General features: G+C 41.1%; 9 protein-coding genes across 9 annotated transcripts; 4 read left to right on the top strand and 5 right to left on the bottom strand.

Annotated features, from left to right (window-relative positions):
• Positions 1 to 1107: 1107 nt before the first annotated feature.
• On the bottom strand, positions 1108 to 2196 carry ADH6 (NADP-dependent alcohol dehydrogenase; the record flags this gene model as incomplete). Its single annotated transcript, XM_003681429.1, has 1 exon — positions 1108 to 2196. One exon carries the CDS (start codon positions 2194 to 2196, stop codon positions 1108 to 1110), a length of 1089 nt encoding a protein of 362 aa, XP_003681477.1.
• Positions 2197 to 4655: 2459 nt separating this feature from the next.
• On the top strand, positions 4656 to 6581 carry TDEL0E00220 (uncharacterized protein; the record flags this gene model as incomplete). Its single annotated transcript, XM_003681428.1, has 1 exon — positions 4656 to 6581. The coding sequence occupies one exon, from the start codon at positions 4656 to 4658 to the stop codon at positions 6579 to 6581; it is 1926 nt and encodes a 641-aa protein (XP_003681476.1).
• A 1968-nt stretch (positions 6582 to 8549) lies between these two features.
• On the bottom strand, positions 8550 to 10262 carry TDEL0E00210 (uncharacterized protein; the record flags this gene model as incomplete). The annotated part of the gene is made up of 1 exon (XM_003681427.1): positions 8550 to 10262. The coding sequence occupies one exon, from the start codon at positions 10260 to 10262 to the stop codon at positions 8550 to 8552; it is 1713 nt and encodes a 570-aa protein (XP_003681475.1).
• Positions 10263 to 11098: 836 nt separating this feature from the next.
• TDEL0E00200 (sugar porter family MFS transporter) lies at positions 11099 to 12805 on the top strand (the record flags this gene model as incomplete). Its single annotated transcript, XM_003681426.1, has 1 exon — positions 11099 to 12805. One exon carries the CDS (start codon positions 11099 to 11101, stop codon positions 12803 to 12805), a length of 1707 nt encoding a protein of 568 aa, XP_003681474.1.
• Positions 12806 to 13215: 410 nt separating this feature from the next.
• TDEL0E00190 (bifunctional protein GAL10) lies at positions 13216 to 15309 on the bottom strand (the record flags this gene model as incomplete). The annotated part of the gene is made up of 1 exon (XM_003681425.1): positions 13216 to 15309. One exon carries the CDS (start codon positions 15307 to 15309, stop codon positions 13216 to 13218), a length of 2094 nt encoding a protein of 697 aa, XP_003681473.1.
• A 437-nt stretch (positions 15310 to 15746) lies between these two features.
• TDEL0E00180 (uncharacterized protein) lies at positions 15747 to 17318 on the top strand (the record flags this gene model as incomplete). Its single annotated transcript, XM_003681424.1, has 1 exon — positions 15747 to 17318. The coding sequence occupies one exon, from the start codon at positions 15747 to 15749 to the stop codon at positions 17316 to 17318; it is 1572 nt and encodes a 523-aa protein (XP_003681472.1).
• Positions 17319 to 18716: 1398 nt separating this feature from the next.
• On the top strand, positions 18717 to 19889 carry TDEL0E00170 (glycoside hydrolase family 27 protein; the record flags this gene model as incomplete). Its single annotated transcript, XM_003681423.1, has 1 exon — positions 18717 to 19889. The coding sequence occupies one exon, from the start codon at positions 18717 to 18719 to the stop codon at positions 19887 to 19889; it is 1173 nt and encodes a 390-aa protein (XP_003681471.1).
• A 638-nt stretch (positions 19890 to 20527) lies between these two features.
• On the bottom strand, positions 20528 to 22423 carry GAL4 (galactose-responsive transcription factor GAL4; the record flags this gene model as incomplete). Its single annotated transcript, XM_003681422.1, has 1 exon — positions 20528 to 22423. The coding sequence occupies one exon, from the start codon at positions 22421 to 22423 to the stop codon at positions 20528 to 20530; it is 1896 nt and encodes a 631-aa protein (XP_003681470.1).
• A 674-nt stretch (positions 22424 to 23097) lies between these two features.
• GAL10 (bifunctional UDP-glucose 4-epimerase/aldose 1-epimerase) lies at positions 23098 to 25209 on the bottom strand (the record flags this gene model as incomplete). The annotated part of the gene is made up of 1 exon (XM_003681421.1): positions 23098 to 25209. The coding sequence occupies one exon, from the start codon at positions 25207 to 25209 to the stop codon at positions 23098 to 23100; it is 2112 nt and encodes a 703-aa protein (XP_003681469.1).
• Between the last annotated feature and the right edge of the window lie 298 nt (positions 25210 to 25507).

Here is a 25507-nt window from a genome sequence, read left to right as displayed (position 1 = left end):
CTGCTCATTTCGAGCATCTTAATCGCCACCATGACTCTATAGTTCCTTGAGAGATTTCAAAACTCAATTTGTTAAGAAATCTTTACCTTCATCCAGTCAGTGGTCTAGTTTGACAAAGTTATCAATGCGGTTCCAGGGGTCTTATAATGTCTTGGCGATGAGATAGTACTGATCGTATTAAACATACATACCTTTGAAATCTCTGCCTTCACTGACATTTACTTATCCCCCCATCCTAGCTATATTTAAGATCATAACAAGAGCTCACAGTACGTGCAATACTGACCTGTCGATCGCTCACTGCGCTTGTCGTGCTGCCATCCTTTCTTCCTGATGGAGGGTTACGTTCTTTGTAAGAAGTGAAAGTTCTTCGCAATTGACCATATGCTCTATCTCTGATTAACATGATCCAAAATGTTTTCACTTACCGAGCCCAAATATCTCTTGGTCTTCAAGTTATTGCTTCTACGGTAGGTGCCCTCTAAATGCAACGGCACAAAGTATTTAGCTTTGAAGCCGCAGACCATTAGGGAACTAGTCTTCGAAATACGTTTTTCGGTTATTTGTCTCCTTGGTTAGCATGATCTTACGAGTACAATACAATGTCCTTGTTGTATGTTGCATAGCATATATAGCAATCCGATTAATAGAGAAGCAACTTCCTCTAACACGTATGTCTTTTTACTATATAAAGTTTACGCGTTGAATCCTTGTTAGCTAACTTCCTCGCTACAAAGGAGCCTCTATACTATAGCTTCGATTGTATAGTAATAACATCTACAATGTACATTTGGGCGTCTCTCAAGAAAATTTCATTATAGTGTTTGTATAAACTCTATGTACGCTAATTAGTACTTTGGCTCCTTATACAATTACCCAACATGTTTTTATCTCTGAACAACAACAATGGAGTTATAATGAAACATAATGGTCCAGCTCTAGCTTTACAATCCCAAGATTAATGTCAAAAGAATTGCAAAACTACGCAGTGGTACAACTGGTAAAGAGGTTGACCCCACCATCTTGCCGATTTTACATCTATAATCAGCCAAAGCGCTTGAATGAAACAACCTTAAGCTTATTTGCGATAGTTTAATATTCTCTTACCTAAGCAAATTGTTTTTCATAGTCCACAAAGGTAAATCTATATCTGACATCACCAACCTCCATTCTGTTGAAAGCCTCGTTGACACTTTTCTCAGAAATAGGCAAAGTCTCTACCCAGATGGCCAATTTCTTTTCAACACACAAATCAAGCATCATTTTGATTTCTTTGGGAGAGCCAATGGTACTATTACTGATGGATACGCCCATAAGTCCTAGCGGCCGCAACTTTAAAACCTCAGTACTTTTTGGTGCCGCAATGGACACAATATGTCCACCTACGTGCATAGTCGTCGGCAACAAGTCAAAATCAATGGCGGTTAGAGATGTGACACACATAACTATCAGATCAAAAGTGTCTGCGTATTTCTCGCCCCAATCTGGCTCTTCCTTGGTTGCAATGAAATGATCAGCTCCCATCTTGAGAGAATCCTCTTTTTGGCGGATGAACGCGATATAGCTAGCATAAATCTCGGCTCCAAGTGCTTTGGCAAAAATTAACCCCATATGACCTATTCCCCCAATTCCAGCAATCCCGACCTTCTTCCCAGGACCACATCCGTTTCTCAACAGTGGTGAAAGAACTGTAATCCCACCACACATCATTGGGGCAGCCAAATGGCTAGGAATTTGTTCAGGAATAGGAATGACGAAATGCTCATGGCACCTGATGTGTGACGCATAACCACCTTGAGATACATACCCATCTTCATATGGTTGACTGTAAGTCGTCACAAATTTCGAACAATAAGGCTCATCTCCATTGTTACAGCGCCTACAATTCAGACAAGAGAAAACTTGAGCTCCAATACCCACCCGGTCGCCTATTTTCACTCCGCTATGGTATTTAGGACCCAACTTGACAATACGACCGATGATTTCATGACCCACGACCAAANNTTGGCAGGGATAGCCCATCCAATCACCCGACGCACGATGGACGTCAGAACCACAAACACCACACGCTTCTATCTGAACGTCGACATCATAATCTTNNNAGAATGGCTTAGGAGCGAATTCTATCTTCTTTGGGTGCTTCCAATCTGATGGGTCAACAATACCAATACCTTGAAAGCTCTCGGGATATGTCATGTCTGGTGCTTTAATTACATTTCCCTGGCATATGGATAGCGATCTACTTGAATTACCAATGTTTATATATTTCAAAGATCGAGTTTTAAAATATCGTTTCTTGGCATCGGAAGCCGAAGATAAAATCGTAGGACGCTTGATAAACGAAAAGGAAGAAGCATCAAGTCGTCCTTTCGTGATATGTCTATAACAGAAGCATCCAAATGACGGGGCCAATGAATTCAATAATTTTATGCCGCAACTTGCTTATCAAAAAAACCGAATATGCTGAAACCTCATCAGCGGTGGTTCAATGATTATAAAGACGAGGCCTAAAGATTTCGGATATCGTGGAGCCGTAAAGGATATGCACAAGCACAAGAAATCATTGCTACTTCAACAATGGCGTATCTATGAGCAGCGAGGTTATCCTTTCTATAAACGCAGATGTGTGTTCTTCAAATATCACACTTTGAGTGAAAAGAAGCAGAATATATTACCTCGTCAAAGTTAGGCAATTCTATCTTCAGTTAACACGTTCATGCTAAAAACATGCATGCTATTGTTTTCTGCCGACCAGATCATAATGGGATGGGGTAGGCTCTTCTATCATTTGCATCTTTGGTTAGTCGGAAAGCTGATGATTCTTAACGGTTTGAAAGCAATCATGTTTCAGTGGAGCCAATTGAAAAGGCCATTAGATAATGAAAGCAGATTCTGACGTAATGTTAGCAGCTTGATCTGTACCTGCCGGATAGCAAATGGGAATAGATAATAACTTCTAAGAAAAGTGCTGCGTAATGCTTGCCGAATTCATTCGAAGCTCCCAATCTGTCATCAAGGCCTATCCATTACCAGCGACGCTGAGACAAGTCGTGATAGTTTGTAAGATCCTCGAATGCTGCAGGATAACAGCCTCCGTCGAGAAGATTTGCTCGATCATCAGAACCTACGCTTATCCACATGACTAATGCAACTAAACAGCATAGAACAATCGTCAATATTTCTGGAAGAGAATATAACAACAAACAAAAAAGTTGATCTACTTCAATGCTGACATATAATTGACTATGTATTTCAATTGGACATTCACAGGTTAAATCAACTTGGATGATTCCATGCTTAGGGCATACGTTCGTCCTCTAGAGAGATCGTCTCAAACAGGTCAATAAGACTACAGCATGAATGAAGATGTCTTCCTCCCGATAATGATGACTACGTTACTCTAACTCAAGTAAAAGTGGTGGCACAAAAACCAGCGTCGTCTTCATCTCAATTGTGCCTGGTAAACTACAGGACAGGTTGCGACCCTACATAGATGGTCACATGAATACACTGTTTCGAGAACCCATTCTCCTTCACTTAGACTGTACATACGTTCTACGTAACACAGTGTTCGCCTTTCATCTTCGATCCTCTGAATCTTTAAACTTGGCTTCTGCTTCCCTGTTAAAATGCCAAAACCAAGCCCTGTGTTTAACAAGCCACAAAACAAGTATTAATTATTTTTATCACTATACGGATGGAATCATTATTATTAACTGTCATGGATTCTTAAAGGTAACAGATGTCTCATTAAGCTCAGTTTCGCAGAAAATTCCAATTTTAGTCATGAAGTATTGATTAGAAATCAATCAGAAACTTGTTACATTTTGAACCAATGGAAAAGAAGCACCAGACTCAGATAATGGTGGCTACCAAGAATAAATCAAATATCGTGCACATGGTCTTTTTGATTTGTTTTTTTTCACCTGAAAGTTTTCTAATCTGTGTCCTATCATTAGCTCACATCTTGTAATTTTTACGTAATCAAGGCTCAAGAAGACATTACTTAGGGCTTTTTATGGAGAACAATTGATTGGCAGGGTGAACTGTCTGTTCAATCTTGTCTATTGTAACCACTTGAAAATCACATGTGCAAATTTTGTAGCGTATGCTCGAAATCCATTTCAGCATCTGCTGCTAGCTCTGTGTGATGGAGAGATATCACAGCTTCCCATCTTGGACAGTGAGGCGCACGTTTGTTTTGATTATACGTTTTGGGATTGCTCGACCTTATGGGGACTGCTAGATCTCACCTAAAAGGCAGGTGGGTGGATTTTCCAATCCGCATGACCTTTTCAGTTGAAATTTCCTGATAAGATAAGATTAAGGTTTTGGAAGCTAATTAGATTTTCCCGGTCGTCACATTTGGATACCGTTGTCTGATTGGTGTGCAAATCTCTTTCATTAGTCAATGAATAGTTGATGAGATCAACTATAGCATTGCAAAGCTACGGTACTATTGTCAGACTGTTATCGAGAAACAGGTGAAGAAAGACAACAAGAAGATAACGAAATACATTGACAAAAGATGGTTATGGAAGCATTTCTAGCAGTTCCTACAATCTAGATGAAGGGTATATAAGGTGAATGTTTGGAGACATGATGAATATCTCTTAACTTCTCAAATTCATAAAAGAAGCCAAGAAACGGGCATAATGAGAATCTTTCAATGGGTTTTTGTCTTATGTCTTTATTTTAAAACCTTGCGAGCAATTGCAGTCTCAAAACAGGTCAAGTTAGGTAAGGTTTCATACTATGTTGCAGGTACACCAGAAATAACGGTCCACGGCAAACTTGTTAATGAACTAGTTGGGTCCGTAGGTGACTCATTCCTTTTTCCTTTGACAGTGATTAATCACTCTGGTGAATTGAACTATTCTGTTCTGGAGTCTATTTCTGAGGACTTTTCATCCTCAGACGATGTTTTCTCTAGCTACTTTCTAGAGACGGTCTTGGTTCAGTCATCCGATATCAAAGTGACATCTCTGTCGAACTCATCCATATCAACCCTCAATGTATCTAGTGTTATTTCTTTGGAAGGTACTGCTTTGCCAAATGGTCCTTATTTTGGTTCTTTTTTGAATGGTCAGTTAAGTGTCTACAGAGCTTATCGTCTCTATTCAGACGATTTTGCCACCTTCCAGTTGGGTATCGTTCCCTCTGATGAAAATCCAAACCACTACATGGCTTTGCCAGCGGGCGTAGACGTTGCACATGCACAAACCATTGCAGTCCCTTCGAGATTGTACTACACGGTATCAGAAGAACAACCATTGGCAGGATATCGTGTTGCTGTGAAGGATCTATACAACATTGCGGGCACTAAAACTGGTGGATCTTCAAGGGACTATTATAATTTGTATGATGAAGCCAATGTGACCTGTCCATCTATCCAACGTGTCCTTGACATGGGAGGAGTGATTGTAGGCAAATTAAAATTGACACAGTTTGCAAATGGAGAAACCCCTACTGCTGATTATGTCGATTATCATGCTCCATTCAATCCTAGGGGAGATGGTTATCAATCTCCTTCTTCGTCCTCTTGTGGTTCAGGGGCTGCAGAAGCTGCCTATGATTGGCTTGATTTCACTATTGGTTCGGATACTGGTTGCTCTGTCCGTTGTCCAGCTGGTTCACAAGGATTGTATGGGTTGAGACCTACTTTTGATGCTGTCTCTTTGGAAGGTGTTATTCCTATGAGCGATATCATGGACACAGCTGGGTATTTTGCTAGAACCCCGGAATTGTTCAAGGTATTTGGTAAGGCTTGGTATGGCGCAAACGAGAACATTTCTACTAGTTACACATCTTTTCCTAGCACAGTATACGCTTTCGATGTCGAAGAGAACCCCCGTGCGTACACAGAATCGTCTGCTGGTCCGGAAGCAATTGCCATCTACAAAGAATTTGTGAATAATGTTGTTACTTTCCTGAATGGTACTAATGAAAAACTTCAGGTATACTCTAAATTCCAGGAGGACACAGGAAGAAACCTTACTGAGGTTACCAATAACACGTGCTCTGGTTTGGCAGGTTACTATCAGTATGTGAACATCTGGGAGAGATTTTCAGAAGACTATCAAATGCAATTTGATGGTGACACTCCCTTCCTAGACCCTATTCCAAAATTCAGATGGGATTGGGCATACTTCAATTTTACAGAAACCGGTTATCAGGAAGCAGTAGCTAACAAAGAATTGTTCGACTCTTGGTGGAATACCAACGTGACTACTCGTGACAGTGAGACTTGCTCCAATTCTGTCTACATATTCTTGTCCAATGTTGGTTCAACTTCCTACAGAAACATTTACCGGAATGCACCCTCTAACACTGGTTCCATGTCTGGGTTTTCAGATCTAATGGTGTCTTCTTTTGCTCGTACACCTGAAGCTATCGTCCCTCTAGGTGAAATTCCATACAACTCTACTATTACGCTAACCGAAAAGTACCTACCTGTCACAGCAGCAATTGGTGCAGCTCCTGGATGCGACTTCATGGTTCTGGATCTAATTGAGAAATTAGGAGAGGCAGGAATTATCAATGAGGTAGCTACAGGCCAAAGGCTTTTTCCAGCAAATTAAAAATGACGCCTGATAATTCAAAGTTTCATTAAGTTGAAATCTGTCACAGTAAAAGAGTACCAAGTAATTAGCAGTTGAGATGCAGTACAATTTTAGTTCTTTTAAAATAATTTTTCCGTTCTTTATCTATTTCACTTACGTCTTGTATTTTTGACAAGCTCGATGTCTTTATGGTCTACTATACAGTAGCTGAAATACACGCTCTGCGATGGGATGTAGCGATCACGCCTTTTCTTGAGAAAAATTAAATTAATGTATAGTCGATCCCAGAAGCTGGGATTATTAACATAAATAACACTCGTTCAAACTGAACTTTTGATCATGCCGATAAGAAGCTTTCGAAATGTATAATATCCGCGGCAAATGCTCTATTCATATATCATGCATCTCCAACTCAAAACATCATTAAACTGAAATTACGACCTTCCACTTTGAGTAGAATGATGAGTGAAACCGCCACGTTGGTTTCGTTTCCTTCTGTGAAAAAGTAGCACGATAATCACGAAAAGACCACTAAATCATTTAATTTATGTTCTCACCTTACAATTTGTTGGCACCCAATGATATAAGCGATTTGCTACTAATGATAGGATTAATAGTACCAAATAAAAACTTGCTGTAGTTTTCGGACATTAGAAAAGCTAGTAACAGCAGCCGCTGCTGCAGGTTGTCCTTGCTTCTACGGAGATGTCTTCGTAAAACGAACATAACATCTGTCACGTATAGACCTACTGTTCCTAATGTGCTGGATATAAAATTCACATACAAAGAGTTACAAGATCAGAGAAATAGAAACTCCTTCCAAAGGGCACGGCTGGCGAATGCAGTAGAAAAAACAGCGGAAAGGGTGATGATCATAGGATAAACTTCACCAATTCAAAACAGAAAGCCTAGCTATCCAGAATACTGTCGTGTACTGCTTATCGCTATCGTCGATTTGCCCCGGTCTTTTTTTTTTGGTCTTCTACGTAAGTCAAATTACTAAACTGTCACTCCTTCTCTTCTTGATTGTTCACGCTCAGCATACTGATGGGCTCTCAGACGTTCTTCATTTGTCCTTGATGGATCCTCGGTTAAAGATGGGCCCTTTTATGCTTAGTAGTACGTTAAATAATGCCGGAATCTCGCTATCTCGGCTAGTCAAAGTTGAAAGCACAAGTCATTGGGTTTGTAGTTTACAGTACCATCTTGCAATCAGATTGTTTTCGTATGTTATTCGCGGGTACTTCATTAGTAATAATGCTGTCTCATATCTTACTGGTGTACAGTACTAAGCAGAACGCTTCATACTGTTATTACTCAAGCATTGCTGAAAATAAACAAAAGTTAGTGGCCAACAGTTTAGAGTTTTAAGCCTGAGGGTGAAATTTGAATTAGAACAGAGAGCAAACGGCTTTTCTCGCTCGGCGTTTCAGAATGAATCTTTTTTGTTTACTTTCCTACCTTGATGTCTAACATTTGAGCTGTTTCTTTTCCTCCTGCAACTCCAAAGTAACAGCTGTCCGAACTAAACATAATTAATGCTATTAGAGTTCAATGACATAAACAAAAATCTTATAATGTTTATAACTCTCTCACAAAACAACAAACCCATCCCTAGAGAACTGTTTGGCCACTCGTTCAGAATTCAAAGTCAGAAACGACGTGATTCCCTTCAGGAGCACACTTTCAAATGAAGTTCTTCCTAGATCATTGCTTGAAATCATAAAAAATGCAGCAGTCGCATGTTGACTTGAAAACGTTTCTTGGACCTGTTTTAAGTTAAAAGTTTAGGTTTCGGTACAACTCGCTCTTCAGTCAGAATTTCGTATGTGCCGTACAGAAACCTGTAGAAGAAAATCATCTGGGTCTTAGTTCAAGTTGCTCCCATCTTGATAGCACTGAAGCACGGAATGACCATCGAATGAATTTATTATAGCTTTCAATGGTATCTCTATGTAGTCTATAGTTCATAACATAACAAATTGATCAAGTCTTCACAGTAGGCTCTGTAGTACCGATTATCCTTTCAAAATCTAGGAAATCAACAACAGATTTTATTATTGGCCTCAAATACTCTTCTGAAGATTGCGAGTACTTCAATTTGTCATCGCAATATTGTTCAATGTACAACCTAATCGTAGCACCTGAGGACCCTGTCCCAGATAGTCTCACAACGAATTTTGCACCATTTGACAGAGTAACATACATGCCTTGATGTTCGGAGACTGAGCCGTCGAGATCAGTGTACTCAAAATCTCCTGCTTCCGTAACTTTAACAGGGCTTTCAGGAGAAAGCGATGATCCAATAACGTCATTGGAGTTGATAAATCTCTCCAGCTCAGATACCAACCTGTTTGCATCCTCGGAAGTTACGTGTTCGAAATCGTAACGAGTAAAGAAAGTACGACCATACTTTAACCAGAACTCTTCCTGTATGGTTTTTATAGACGCTTCTTTCTCAGGGTTATGCTTGTTATATATGGCCAAAATGTTCAGCCATGCGATAACGGCCCAAACACCATCCTTTTCTCTAACGTGGTTGGATCCTGTACCGAAGGATTCTTCACCACAAATGGACAATTTCTTGGCATCGAACAGAGCACAGAAAAATTTCCAACCTGTTGGGACAACATAGCAATTCAAACCTTTTGCCTTGGCAACTCTATCAATAGCTGTTGAAGTAGGAAAAGATCTTGCCAAACCATAGATCCCGTTTTGAGCAAAATATGGAATCTCGGATGCATATTCAGCAATTATAGCCACGGAATCTCCTGGCGACACGAATGCGGGACCATAACCATAGATCATATTTCTGTCACCATCACCATCCGATGCTGCACCAAATTCAATTTTCTCCTTATCGACTCTGTCGACCAAAGTACGGGCATAGGTCAAGTTAGGATCAGGGTGAATGCCACCAAAATCAGGCTTCGGATGACAATTCTGGAGCACCTCATTCTCGGGCAAGCCCAGCTCGTCGACGAAAATAGCTCTGCCGTATGGACCAGTGACACCATTTAGACCATCAAATAGCAGCTTCCAGTTCTTCGTACTCCTTTGTGTATCGACAAACTTCTTGATCAAGTCAAAGTCGAAGATTCCCTTTAAGAAATCAACGTATTCTTGTGTAGTATCCACTACATCAATCACCAAAGACCCATAAGATTTCTCACCCTTGACCGACAAGTTTATTTCTGGAAAACCCTTGACAATCTTATAGTGGGTCAATTTCTTGGAGATATCCCAAATTGCATTCGTGACAGATTCTGGAGCTGGGCCACCATTCGATAAGTTGTATTTGATACCAATATCGTTTTCCGGTCCACCTGGGTTATGAGAGGCAGTCAAGATGATACCACCAGTAACTTTTTTACCATCCTTATCCTGGTAAGACCTGATAATATGAGAAGCTGCTGGAGTAGATAATAGGCCATGTTGACCAATAACCAATTTACGCACTCCATTGGCAGCAGAAATTGCAGCGATAATCTGCAAGATCTTATCATTATAATAACGTCCATCTCCACCAACCACTAAGATGGCATCCTTAGAACTTTCTGGGATCGCATCCAAAATCGATTGAATAAAATTCTCTGTATAATGAACATTATTCATAAAAACTGCAGTCTTCTTACGAAGACCAGAAGTACCTGGTTTCTGATCAGGATAAGATTTTGTTAAAACTGTCTGAATATCCATTATCAACTTACTCAATCTCAATCTCAATCTCAATCCTCTCTTTTCTTTCTTTCATTCTTTCTTTCCAATCTAAAACTTTCATCAGTTCCTTTTCTCTCTCGTTATATCAAATTACTTATTCCTCTCTCGCACGCAAGAATCATCTGCCCTTGTTTCTCCATAACACTGATCCGATCCGATCTGATGATCTTCAGATCACTAAGAATATGGCAGTAATTATATCACTTCGGACCACCTTGGTCCGACTCATTCTCGGCACGCTGCACTCCGGAAAAACTACTTTTTTTTAAACAAGGAACAACTCGGTGAGTACTGGTTCGAGAATAGAGTAGACTAGCTTCTAATCGGATGATAAGTTGAATGGTTTGTAGATTCGGTGGGGGATTTGGAAGTAATTTTCACATACCCAAAAGACCCGAGAGGCAGCCGAAAGCGGAATATCTAGGAAAAACCTCCTGAGTGGTGGTGGTGGCGGGATAAATAATTTCCCCGGAAGACCCCAATGCGGAGGGTGCGCCTGACAAAAGGCGCAGAGAGCGGAAAAACTGTTTGGGCTACGGGGCACCGTTTTGCGGGGCCACCATATTGATGGAATGGCATGGTTGCATGGCATCTTAGCTAACGCCCGTGGATCGCGGTTGCAGAGTTTTTCAAGAGATTAAAAAACTGCAAAGAGAAAACAGTATAAATATGTCAGTGCTTCACAGCTTTTTCTGAAAATTTTAGGTTTGTTCTCTCTAACAACCCAGCACAACAAGCTTCTAAAAGTGAATTGTATTAGCTTAGATCACTTTTTAAAAAAAAATTAATAGTATATCCTCTGGTTCAAGGCAAAAATGGCCGAAAATTTGAACGCTTCTACTGCTACGCCTGTAGAACCAAATGATTTGCAGCCAGTACACAGTGATGTCTCCAGGGCTTCAACTCCAATCAACAAAGTTCTCGATGAACTAAAAAATGGTGAATTAAATCCCGACGAGGCTTTGAATTCGGTAGATTTACCAGTGAAACCATTCTCTGCTTATCTGACTACGTGTCTGTTATGTCTATGTGTGGCCTTTGGTGGTTTCATGTTCGGTTGGGATACCGGTACGATTTCTGGTTTCATTAACCAAACTGATTTCTTGAGAAGATTTGGTTCAAGACACACTGACGGAACGTACTATTTATCTAAGGTTAGAACTGGTTTGGTTGTCTCTATTTTCAATGTTGGGTGCGCTATGGGTGGTATCATTTTGTCCAAGCTAGGTGACATTTATGGTCGTAAAATTGGTTTGATGACCGTGGTCGTGATCTATATCGTTGGTATCTTGATCCAAATCTGTTCCTTCGACAAATGGTACCAATACTTCATTGGCAGAATCATCTCTGGTTTAGGTGTTGGTGGTATTGCTGTTCTGTCGCCAATGTTAATTTCAGAATCTTCGCCAAAGCATTTAAGAGGTCCATTGGTGTCTTCTTACCAATTGATGATCACTGCAGGTATCTTTTTGGGTTACTGTACCAACTACGGTACTAGAAACTACAGCGATTCTACTCAATGGAGAGTCCCTCTGGGTTTGTGTTTCGCTTGGTCTCTTTTCATGCTGGCTGGTCTAACAAGAGTTCCAGAATCACCGCGTTACTTGGTCGGTGCTGGTAAGATCGAAGAAGCTAAGCGCTCGGTAGCCAAGTCTAACAAAGTTTCTATTGATGATCCAGCTCTTTTGCTTGAGATTGAAATGATCAGTGCCGGTGTTGAAGCCGAGAAAGTGGCGGGTTCGGCTTCCATTGGTGAGTTGTTCTCTACGAAGACTAAGGTGTTTAATCGTTTGGTCATGGGTATTTTGCTTCAAGCTTTACAACAATTGACTGGTAACAACTATTTCTTCTACTACGGTACTAGTATTTTCAAGTCTGTTGGTCTAGAGGATTCTTTTCAGACTTCTATCATCATTGGTGTCATTAATTTTGCCTCTACCTTCGGTGCTTTGTACACTGTTGAAAAGTTCGGTCGTCGTACTTGTTTGTTGTGGGGTTCAGCCACTATGATGGCTTGTATGGTCATCTATGCCTCTGTTGGTGTCACTAGATTATATCCAAATGGTATGGATCAACCAACTTCCAAGGGTGCAGGTAACTGTATGATTTGTTTCACTATGTTTTACATCTTCTGTTACGCATTGTCATGGGCTCCAATTGCGTGGGTCGTCACAGCAGAAGTTTTTCCACTAAGAGTCAAATCAAAATGTATGGCTCTTGCATCAGCTTCTAACTGGCTATGGGGGTTCTTGATCTCTTTCTTCACTCCTTTCATCACTGGTGCTATCAACTTTTACTATGGTTACGTTTTCGTCGGCTGTTTATGCTTTTCATACTTCTACGTCTTCTTCTTCGTCCCAGAAAGTAAAGGTTTGACTTTAGAAGAAATTGATGAGATGTGGGTTGAAGGTGTCTTGCCTTGGAGATCTACCGAATGGGTTCCAGCTGCCAGAAGAAATGACCAATACAACCCCGAAGATTTGAAACATGACGACAAGCCATGGTACAAAAGAATGGCATAAACTCTTTTTATTTTACCATTGAGATATTCATGAGTTGTGGATGCATCGTACGAATTTTATGACCAGTCTATATACACTTAATTATAGATCTTTCAGTAATGAATAAACATATGTTTAATTTTGATTTAACCAAGCAACTTTTTTAAATAATTCTTGACAACAAGTCCTTGAGAATGACTATGTGTATGAAGGAGAACTTTAAAGAGTTGTTTAAAGTTCACATTAGACAATAATTTGCCTTGTTTCGTGTATTTACTTATTCTAGGGTCAATATATAACATTCTTTATAAACTTTCAAAAGACTTGAATTGAGATTTTTATTACATTGATGTCTGTCTGATGACTATATATCTTAGTGCATCACTTCATTTCATTTATAAAAAATTAAAACTATGAAACTGTTTGAAACGTTACAAATCATGATAGTTTTTGAAACGGTATTGGATTCTGGAAGCGTAAACATCACCACGTTGCAGAATGACATTATTTCTCCATTTTCCCATGTTTACAGCATCAACGTATCTGCCAGGTTCTACCGCAAATCCAGATCGTGGGGCAAAAGCGCCACACAGGAAGTCACCAGTGTAGAGCTGAAAGGATGGTTCTGTGGTAAGAACTTCTAGGGAGATACCTGACTCAGGATGAGCGGCCTCGGCAACCACTATTAGTTCGTTGTCGCGAGTGGAGTCTGTTGAGTTCAACTTTTCGTTTTCACTCACAATAAAGCAATTATCATAGGAAGGACCATCGTTACGCAAAACCGTGCTGGTAGTGGAATCTAGCGTGCTAATAGCTTTGGGCACTATTTCGCCAGTTGGAATTCCAGCCGAATCGACATCTACAGCTTTGTTCGATACAACCTTAATTTCCGTACCGCTGAAAGATTGGTCGTTGTAGATCTTGTTCAGGTTAAAGTATGTGTGATTTGTCATGTTAATTGGGGTGGCTTCCCCTTCGAGCAATTGAGCTTCGTAAGCAATATCGAGGTACTTTTCCAACACATTCAAAGTATATTTGACAGACACATGCAGCTTTCCTGGGAATTCGTTCGTCTGCGACTCACCATCTAATAATAAGAATTCTGCAGTGTATATTTCCTTGGAGGGATTATCAACCAAAGGTCCCATGAAAGTTTTCTGGTGGAACGAACTAATACTGCTATGATTTGTGTTTGCGCCATCATTCACACTCAACCTGTGAGCGCCATCTGGTAAATTGTACGAGCCTTTGGCGATACGATTAGCGTAACGACCAATCGTCGCACCAACGTAACAGTTGCCCTCTTTGTAACCCTTTCCATCTGGATAACCCAATACAACAGATTGTCCATTAACCTTCAAATCAACCAAAGTTGCCCCAAGATTAGCCACGGTTGCCTCAAAACTAGTGCCAGCACCTATGGTGATAAACCTCGACTCGTAATCATTTTCCGTCTCTGCAAATCTAGCATGTACACCCTTCAATTGATAGCCAAAAGGATTTTCCGTTGCCCATTTCCACAAATTGGTACAAGCCATGCCGACATCAAGGTGAGTCTGCCATTTAAGTTCCTCTTTTGCCCTATCCGGCTTGGCTGTCAAGTTTACCACGTCACCTGCTCTTCTTCCAGTGACCTCATATGGGATCTCTTTGCCTGAAGCGTTAGCGAAAGCGCGGTGTACTTCGAACACAGTAGAGCCTGTACCTGATCCCAGGTTCCACTCACGACACAACCCGTCAGTACTGTGTGCGTCCAAGTATTTCAACGCTGCAATATGACCCTTGGCCAAGTCTACCACATGGATGTAATCACGAATTGGTGTACCATCTCTAGTTTCATAGTCATCACCAAACACATACAGTTTTTCACGTCTGCCAACAGCGACTTGAGCCATGTATGGAAGCAAATTGTTTGGAATACCCAAAGGATCCTCACCAATTAGTCCTGATGGATGAGCGCCAATAGGATTGAAATAACGCAGGATAGCGAATTTCCAGATATTCGTGTTGCTAGCGTAAAGATCCTGCAAAATCTTCTCAATTGTAAACTTCGTGTGACCATAAGGATTAGTTGGATCCAATGGACACTCTTCAGGAATTGGAATCATATTAGGAAATCTCGTGGCATCTCCGTACACAGTTGCCGAGGACGAGAACACCAGCTTTTCAACATGGTACTTTTCCATCAATTCCAGAAGAACCAACGTTCCTAGGATATTATTGTGGAAGTACGTCAAGGGAATTTTTGTAGACTCCCCAACAGCTTTCAAACCAGCGAAGTGAATGACAGAATCAATTTTGTACTCTTGGAACACTTTTTCCAGTCCCTCGCGGTCACATAGATCCACCTTGCAGAATGGAATGTAATGTTTTGTCAATAGCTCTAAGCGAGCCACAGATTCGTAAGATGAGTTGCACAAATTATCAACCACAACACATTCATACCCATTCTCAATCAACTCAGCAACTGCGTGCGATCCAATGTAACCTGCACCTCCGGTGACCAAACGTAGCCTTTTGTCCATTTTTTTTTTGGTTCTTTTATCCACTCATCTACTCCATTCAAAAGCTCAAAGATTACTCGAATCCACATCTTTAAACATATCAGAGACCATAATCCATAATCTATATTCCTCGACTCCCTCTCGAAGTAACTCGAGAGAAATGCGCACGCGGGGCACCGAGCGCCGAGATGGCGCGGGGTCGCGAGCGTCCGGAAAATCTTCACGGATCTCATTGTTCCGAGGTGAAAGTGGATCGACCTCGCCCGTGTAGAAGTCGCTGATGACAGCTAAGCTATCGATTCGACCCCACACAGGATTGGAAGAAAGACATATATAAATGTTGAATCAATGTCAGTATGTAAAAATTGGTTGAGATAGGTTTCCTAAGTAATAACTTCAAGGCCATTAAATTAAGAGAAAAGTAACAAGTAAAAAGTAAAATCAAAAATATTAGTGCTATGTCCATTCCAGTGATTCATGTATCATCAAAAGAAGAATTGTCTTCGAAGCCAAATATTGGTGAAAAATGCTTAGCAATCTCGGCCAAGTTTGAGAAGAAGTATGGTTCCAAGCCTGATTTTATTTCGAGATCTCCAGGTCGGGTGAATCTAATTGGTGAACATATCGATTACTGTGATTTTTCTGTGTTACCCATGGCTATTAATGTCGATTTCTTATGTGCTGTTAAAGTTATGGAAGGTTCAAAAGTTGTTACGCTGATCAATGATGACGCAAGGTTTGGGGAGAGAAAGATTGAACTGCCTAGTGATGGTTCTTATGTGAAGATCAATTCAACAATTTCTGACTGGTCTAACTACTTCAAGTGTGGTATGCATGTTGCTCACTCTTTTTTGAAGGAAATCGCTCCAGAGAAATTTGACAGTGCACCTTTGGCTGGTCTGGAAGTCTTTTGTCAAGGTAATGTGCCAACTGGTGGTGGTTTGTCCTCTTCTGCAGCATTTATCTGTGCTACAACTTTGGCTGTAGTCAGAGCTAATATGGGTAAGGGCTACCAGATGTCTCAGCAAGACTTGACCAGAATCACAGTTGTTGCTGAACACTATCTTGGTCTCAACAACGGTGGTATGGATCAAGCAGCTTCGGTATGTGGTAAGGCTGACCATGCGTTGTATGTTGAGTTCAAGCCCGAGTTGAAGGCAACTGCATTTAAATTCCCACAATTGAAGAACCATGAAGTTGCGTTTGTGATTGCCAACACTTTGGTCGTCTCCAACAAGCAGGAAACCGCTCCTACAAACTATAATTTGAGAGTTGTTGAGGTTACAGTTGCTGCAAACGTTTTGGCAGCCAAATATGATGTCGTGTTGAAGAAGCTTATCGCCAAGGATGAAGACAGCGCTAAGGGGAACTTGAGAGATTTCATGAACGCTTACAATGCAAAGTACGAAGATGCTTCTACTTGGGACGGTAATATCGACAACGGTATCAAGTATTTGACTAAGATGTTAAGCTTGGTTGAAGAGACTTTGGGATCAAAGACTGAAGGTTTCACTGTGAGTGAAGCGGCTGCCGCTTTGAAAATCTCCAATGAAGAGTTTGAACGTGAGTATCTATCCATTTTCCCTGTTAGGTTCGAAACCTTGAAATTGTATCAGAGGGCAAAACATGTCTACTCCGAGGCTTTGAGAGTGTTGAGAGCCTTGAGATTAATGACGAATGCATCTGGGTTCAAATCTGATGAAGAATTCTTTAGCAGCTTCGGTGCTTTGATGAACGAATCTCAGGCATCGTGCGATAAGCTATACAACTGTTCTTGCCCTGAGACTGACCAAATTTGCTCAATTGCTTTGGCTAATGGCGCTTATGGTTCGAGATTGACTGGTGCAGGTTTTGGTGGTAGCACTGTCAGTCTAGTTCCAGGTGGTCCAAACGGTGATGTCGAGAAAGTGAAGCAGGCACTAATCGATGAATTTTACAGAGTGAAGTATCCAAACATCACTGAAGAGGAATTAGCAGAAGCAATCATCGTTTCCAAACCAACAGATGGTAGCTACCTCTTTGAATTATAATTTATGTCCCATTCTCGCCTTATGTGATGATTCCTTTTTATATAGACTACATGAGTAATGATTTTTTCAACGTACATTGATGATTTATGACCTTAGATAGAGAGGAAGACAAATCTTTTGGACTGTTTGGTAAACCTCCGAACCACTTAATCTACTCACTGTTAGAAAGAAAGAGGTTTCATACATCTATGTAAATATTTCTTAAGGTTATGACGTCTCCCAATAGCGCACTTGAACTGTCCAAAGCTCTCAGTTTAGTCGCAGCTTGTTCAGCGGTTGAATCTCTTTGCGGTTGACCCAACAGTTCGAAACCCACCAAGAACTTTCTGACAGTAGCAGAACGCACCAAAACCCAGGAATCATTGAACCGTCGCTACAATCAGAAACTGCAAAAGTCATCCCTGAAATGTTGCACCTCCGAAAGTTCGACAGCACTACGAATTGGTCAACAACTGTATGGAGAACCAACCCTACTGTTCACCATGAAGTTAGAAGCAGCACACTTTCGTCAAAACATTCTCTCCCCCACGCCATACCGGACGCTGAAACTTACTCAAACTCAATATAGAGTCAGCAACTGCTACTGGAAACCATATGATGATTCAGCAGCACCCTCGAGAAATCAGTTGCTCGTTCCTCCCCCCAGATACGTTTTTTAACAGCGATGACGGTTTTTTCGCCGTCGGTGCACTGTCGAGCGAGGCGACGAGTCGTATTGAGCAGTCAGTCATCTGGTTTTCCTGGTTACTGTGCCTAATTGTTAACTGGGGGAGAGAAGCGCATAGAGAGTTTGGAGAGGCCAACTGGGCCAGGATCCTGAATAAAGTAAAATGAATATAGTAAATACAATGTCCTTGTTAGACATGCACAAAAATGGTATCATTTGAGCGTTGTTGAACTAGCGACTGCGCAAACTAATGAGTTGGGTTGACCCCGGCTTTTTTGTCGGAAGATGGTGGTACCTCTTGCACGCTCTTTTAGTTTAAACGAAATGTTGGAGTAACAAATTAATTAGTAGGCGGTATGTGTTAGTAGTATTGTAGCGATTTTATTGAAGAAAAAGTTGATATATAATGAGAAGATTAAATTAAGGTGTTTAAGAAATCGTTTGTTTGTTACTCAGATAATCAGAATTCCAAAATATTAATGATTAACTTTTCTCTACTAAGCAGCATCGCTTTGCTCGCTAGCAAAGTTGTTGGTGTATCGCCAAGCTACAATGGTCTTGGGCTTACCCCTCAGATGGGCTGGAATAACTGAAACACTTTCGCATGTGATGTTAGCGAAGATCTTCTGTTGAGTACGGTCGACAGAATTGCCGCCTTGGGTTTGAAAGACATTGGTTACCAATATGTCATCTTGGATGACTGTTGGTCTGAAGGGAGGGATTCCAATGGAATGTTGGTCCCAGATTCTACCAAGTTCCCCAATGGTATGAAGCATGTTGCAGACCATCTGCACGAGAATGATTTTTTGTTTGGTATGTACTCCTCGGCGGGAGAGTACACTTGTGCCGGCTATTCTGGATCTTTAGGCCATGAAGAAGACGATGCAGCCTTTTTCGCTCAAAACGAAGTGGATTACTTGAAGTATGACAACTGTTATAATCGTGGTCAATTCGGCTCTCCCGAGATTTCCTTCAATCGTTACCGTGCCATGTCGGAGGCTCTGAACAAAACTGGAAGGCCAATTTTCTACTCTTTGTGTAACTGGGGTCAGGATTTGACATTCTATTGGGGTTCCGGCATCGCTAACTCTTGGAGAATCAGTGGTGATATCACAGCCGATTTTGATCGTCCAGATAGCAGATGTCCGTGTGATGGAGATGAATACGATTGTGCATACGCAGGATTCCACTGTTCAATTATGAACATTTTGAACAAGGCAGCACCAATGGGACAAAATGCAGGAACTGGTGGTTGGAATGATTTAGACTGTTTGGAGGTCGGTGTCGGTAATTTGACAGATGATGAAGAAAAAGCCCACTTTTCTATGTGGTCTATCGTCAAGTCTCCAATGGTCATTGGTGCTGATGTTAGAAACTTGAAACCCTCTTCTTTTTCGATCTACAGTCAGGCCTCGGTTTTAGCCATTAACCAGGATCCAGCCGGTATTCCAGCCGTTAGAGTATGGAAACGTTCTGTTCCTGAGACTGATCAATATGGTCAAGGTGAAATTCAGCTATGGAGTGGTCCACTTGACAACGGTGATCGTGTAGTAGCCTTATTGAATGGTGGTATGAAAGAGAGACCAATGGTTGCTTACTTGGAGGATATTTTCGTTGACAGCTTCTTAGGTTCTGAAGAGTTGACTTCCACTTGGGATGTTTATGACCTGTGGGCCAACCGGGTTGACAATATGACTGCTTCCCAGATTCTAGATGGTTCCCGCTCTGCAAACGGTCTGTTGTATAATGCCACACAAACTTCATATGCTGATGGTTTGAAGGCAAACGACACAAGGTTATTTGGTGGGAGAGTTGGTACCATCGAGCCTTATGGATTATTGAACGCGACCGTCCCTGCCCACGGTGGTGGCCTCTTCAGATTGAGAAGACAGGCTCAAAATTAAGTAAAAATCTTTTATCGACTACGAATTTCATGCAGTTTACATTGCTGTCTAAAGCGGTCGAATGGCCATGCAATGGTGCGTTTCATACCGATGCTTAGTTGTAGAACTACTACATATAGATTACAGCAGTGTAATATCTTCCTGTTTCCTTACTATTCAAAACAATCGATCGATGATTTCATCAAGAAAATAATTATTTCCCCTTAGGTACGGGGTATTACGCACGCCAGGTACGGTATTCCTGTCCAGCCGGCAGAATCACTATGCTAATAGAATAAAACTCTACAATAATTAGTAGATTCATTGCAAAGTTCTTCTTCGATTTTGTCCAATTCAGGGACAAAAACCCCAACCACTAGCCAAACAATGACAAGCCTACCTAGCTTTAAAGCCTATCGACCGCCTCTCAGTTCAAATGGGAAGTACGATTAACCGATGTGTGTGACGGAGGCTGTAACAGAATGTATGAGAACCCTTTATATACCCGAAAGGTTCTTTTTCATACCAGAAGGCTGAAACTGATCAGCCTATCTTTCCGTTGTCATGAGAGTTTACAATTTGTTCCGAAAGAGATATGGGTCGTCCAGTTTTTGGGTGTTTTTCCACCTGCCATCAAAAGAGTGCCACACGATTAGCAATCACTGATCAGGCTTCCAGTTGTTAAAAAAATCGTCATGATGCACAAGACGAATTGAATCGGACAGCTGATCGATCATCTGAATCAGCCTCTCGCAAGATGGAACTTTAAAGTTTTTCAGCACCTCTAAGGCCTCAGTAACACTTTGTAATTGTGCTACCCAATGCGCTCGCTCCTTCGAAGACGGCTGAGACATTGAGCTTGTCAAAGGTATCAAAGCGGCATTGAATAGATAGAATGTGCAGTTCCAAGCGAAAAAGGGAGTCAACTTATTGTTATCGATAAATGTAATCACACTGGTAATCATCTCTTGCGCAGATTCTTGCAGCAGAATACAGCATCTTTGAGAAGTTGTACTACTGTACTTTTCTTCCGTATCGGTAAATTCAGAGTCTTCTATCAACTCTCTTATAGCGTAAAGAACTAACCAGAGTTTTTGCCAGCGAAGGGAATACCTCACGAAAGATAACCAATGATGTTCATGTACAAATCTTGACAAAACCAAAGATGAAATATCTTTCTGCAGAAATTTTGGCAATTCTTTAAGAGTCGCGTTCAGTCCTTCGCATAGCCTTAAGCAGCTGTTAATTGTTTTTGAGCTTCTGTCTTTATTATACCAAAGTTTATCAAAAACTTTAAACAATCTCATGCTGCCAATGAAACCGAGATAAATTGATGGCTCTGTGGTCCATTTCTCGCTCTCATTCATGGACGAAGGTTGTGATATGCTCACGTCTTCCTTCGAAAATAAAAACTGTAATGGCCTACCATGTGAAAGAGCAATATGATACTCTTGAATACATAAAGAGCACCATATCCTCCTGCGTTGCTCTTTGAGGCAAATATCCGTTACTGCAGGTGACAGTTCTTTGTGAAGACCTAAGGAAACTCCCATTTTCAATGCATGGCCGTGATACATATAACTACTATTAGGCTTTTGCTTCCACGCCGCATATTTGGATAATAAACTGAGTGCGACTACCAAGGTGAGAGAGCCTGATTCGAACATTTCCTTCCCAAGATGAGATTTAGCATTTTCATAATAAAAAATGTCGATATCTGATTCCTCGGTAAGGCACCATGCGCCTATAGCTAGAACAGTATTGAATAGTATCTGCCATTGGTGTGAGAAACGGAGTTCGGATTGATTGCGGTAACATTCCATAAAAGTCTGCCAGAAGACGACTGGAAAGTATGGATGAAAGTTGACGGAATAACTGTCTAGAAGCTTTGAGATGACAAGATCAGAACCCAAAAGCAACGGATCGGAAATTGGTGATGTTGTGGGACATCGTGTCGCAGGGGAGGAGAACAGAGCAAGATCAATCCCAGCAGCATTGAGAGTCGAGCTTGGAGAGCCTGCACCATAGTATCCTCTGTTATCCGAGTCCGTATTCAAAAATCCCATACAGTCATCTTTCAAATAGGTACTTTCTTCTTCATTCCAATCAAACCCCAGCAATGGATCTCTCGGGAGACTGTTCAGGGGTATACTTCTGCCCCCATAACCACTATCAATAATCCACTTTTGTTCCTGCGCAGAAGAATCAAAGTGAAATCTTGGCTTCTGCTTCTCTCTTTCATTCAAACCAGCTTCTCTATCTTTGATAGAGAGCAAGAGTCGTCCTATTAAATTGTTGGCTTTATCATATGATTCACATTTGTAAATCTCGTCCAGATCTACTCCTGGAAAAAGTTCGGTGAGCAACTGCTCCAAGTACTCCAGTCTCGATTCCACTTCAGTAAGATGAACTCTGGTCAGCGGCGACCTTTTTATTCTAGGTGAATAGCAGCAGTCCCAACCATTTTTCAGGCACTTCTTACATTTAGGTCTTGTCTTGGAGCATTTCAGCTTCTTATGACGACAGGAGTCGCAGGCTCTATCCATCTCAAACATCTGCTATTTCCCCACTTATTGTTTAGTCCGAGTTTCTTATAATGCTCTCATAGCAGCGAGGTGAGTCTGTCCTTCGATCATCGAGCTAATCAAAATTTGTCCACCCGCGCTAACAACAATTCGATAAAATAAAGTACCAAAAAAGGCTGATCCAACGGCTTTCACTGAGCTTATGTGCTTCATAGAACTGATCAGCATTCAAAGATCAAACGAGCTATCAGCTGTCATAGCAAATTATGAAGAAACTTAAGCTGGTAATATCGAATGATATCAAATTTTTCTGTTTTTTAAGATGAATAATTTTATTGATTCCCGATGATGGTAGTATGCTAGTAGCATTTAATTCTCTGATGACAATAGACAAAAGCAAAATCAATACAATATATAATGCTTATGCAGTGATCATTTGTTCAATGCTAGTAGAATATTGGTGTTTTATTTTGGATTGAACAACTTGAATAATACACACTAAGTTCTGGGGTTTGTGTCAACTTTAATTAAGGTTTATAATTCCGATTTGATTGGTTCCGGTTGTTAATCCAACCATTCCCTGCTGACTCGCACATCCTAACCAGACAGTCATGTTTTGATATATATCTCATCATATATTAAAATCTACTAAAGCTTTGGTTTTGTATAGGGTGAACGACAACGTCAATCACCTATTCACATATCTAATTCTCGAAACGATATTGGGTTTCTGAAGTGTAAACATCGCCACGTTTTAGAAGAACGCAGTCCTCCCAGTCACTACGGTTGATTGCATCAATGTATCTCCCTTGCTCGACAGCAAACCCAGATCTTGGTTCAAACTTTCCAGAAAGTCCGTCGCCAGTATAGAAATGGACCGTTGGCTCCGTGGAACTGACTTCCAAAGTAATTTTCGATTCGGGATGATAAGCCTTGAAGAAGGGGACTAAATCATTATGGCTTGTCGAGTCAGGCGATTTTAACCCTTTGTTTTCGTCAGAAATAAAACAATAATCATAGAAAGGACCGTCTTCACGTAAAGTAGTAGGTCTAGTAGAGTCAAATGTAGCGATATCTCTTTCGATGACCTTTCCTGTTGGGATCAATGCACCATCACTAACTTCTAGTGACTTGTTTGAACAAATTCTCACTTCTGTACCGTTAATAGATTGTTCATTATTGACTTTGTTCAAGTTAAAGTACGTGTGATTAGTCATGTTAATTGGAGTAGCTTCACCATTTATCAATTGGGCTTGATAACTCAATTTCAATGACATCTCGGCGACGTTTAAAGTATATTTTACGAGGACCTCTAAGTCACCCGGGAACTCATTTGGCACTGAATGGTCATCTAAAAGAAGAAACTCGGCGATGTAAACGTCCTTGGAAGGATTCTCAACCAAAGGTCCCAAAAACTTTTTGGTGTGGAAAGAACTGATACTACTATGATTAGTGTTACCGCAGTTGTTGACTGTCAACTTGTGAGGGCCATCTTGCAAGGTGAACAAACCCTCCTTTATACGATTTGCGTAACGGCCAACGGTGGCACCAACGTAAGTCCCATTATCAGCAACGTATTCCTCAGCTTCAGAGTAACCCAAAACCACTGATTGACCGTTGACCTTAAGATCAACCAGTGTGGCACCGAGATTAGCAATGGTGGCCTCAAATTTCGAACCGGCCCCAATTGTAATAAATCTGTCTTCGTAATCATTAACTTGCGCAGCAAAAACAGCTTTCTGTCCGTTTAGTTGGTAACCAAAAGGATTTTCCGTAGCCCATTTCCATAAATCAGAACATGCAACACCGACATCTAACTCTGTCTTCCATTTCAATTCACGTTGAGCTCTGTCTGGTTTAGCAGTCAGATTTATAACGTCACCTGCCCTTCTACCAGTAACTTCGTAAGGAATTTTCTTGTTGGATGCATTGCAAAAAGCACGATACACTTCGAACACAGTAGAGCCTGTACCTGATCCCAGGTTCCACTCACGACACAACCCGTCAGTACTGTGTGCGTCCAAGTATTTCAACGCTGCAATATGACCCTTGGCCAAGTCTACCACATGGATGTAATCACGAATTGGTGTACCATCTCTAGTTTCATAGTCATCACCAAACACATACAGTTTTTCACGTCTGCCAACAGCGACTTGAGCCATGTATGGAAGCAAATTGTTTGGAATACCCAAAGGATCCTCACCAATTAGTCCTGATGGATGAGCGCCAATAGGATTGAAATAACGCAGGATAGCGAATTTCCAGATATTCGTGTTGCTAGCGTAAAGATCCTGCAAAATCTTCTCAATTGTAAACTTCGTGTGACCATAAGGATTAGTTGGATCCAATGGACACTCTTCAGGAATTGGAATCATATTAGGAAATCTCGTGGCATCTCCGTACACAGTTGCCGAGGACGAGAACACCAGCTTTTCAACATGGTACTTTTCCATCAATTCCAGAAGAACCAACGTTCCTAGGATATTATTGTGGAAGTACGTCAAGGGAATTTTTGTAGACTCCCCAACAGCTTTCAAACCAGCGAAGTGAATGACAGAATCAATTTTGTACTCTTGGAACACTTTTTCCAGTCCCTCGCGGTCACATAGATCCACCTTGCAGAATGGAATGTAATGTTTTGTCAATAGCTCTAAGCGAGCCACAGATTCGTAAGATGAGTTGCACAAATTATCAACCACAACACATTCATACCCATTCTCAATCAACTCAGCAACTGCGTGCGATCCAATGTAACCTGCACCACCAGTTACTAGCACATATTTCTTACCTGATATTCTCTTTTCTGCCATTGTCATTGAGAATTATTTCAGAGATTTAGTTTGTTTGACCAATGCACACCATTTAGATGCGACCAACCCTACGATCCACCTTTCATTTATATATATGCAACAAGTTCACCCATGGCATGTGGAATGTTTCAGCCACTCCTGGTAAGAACCTCGCTCTATTCTTTTAAAAGGTCGATTGTCATTCCACCGATCGGAGGTCAGTCCCCCGTCAACAACAACTCGGTCCACTGTGCTCCGCGGGGTTTCCTGGTGCGTCAAACTGCTGTTGATTTGACGACCATAATATGGAGTTAGAACAAGTTAA

This window comes from Torulaspora delbrueckii, chromosome 5 (genome assembly GCF_000243375.1).
Source record: "Torulaspora delbrueckii CBS 1146 chromosome 5, complete genome".
Taxonomy (NCBI): Eukaryota; Fungi; Ascomycota; class Saccharomycetes; order Saccharomycetales; family Saccharomycetaceae; genus Torulaspora; species Torulaspora delbrueckii.
Note: the sequence above shows the minus strand (reverse complement) of the source record. Positions and strands in the feature narration are given on the sequence as shown.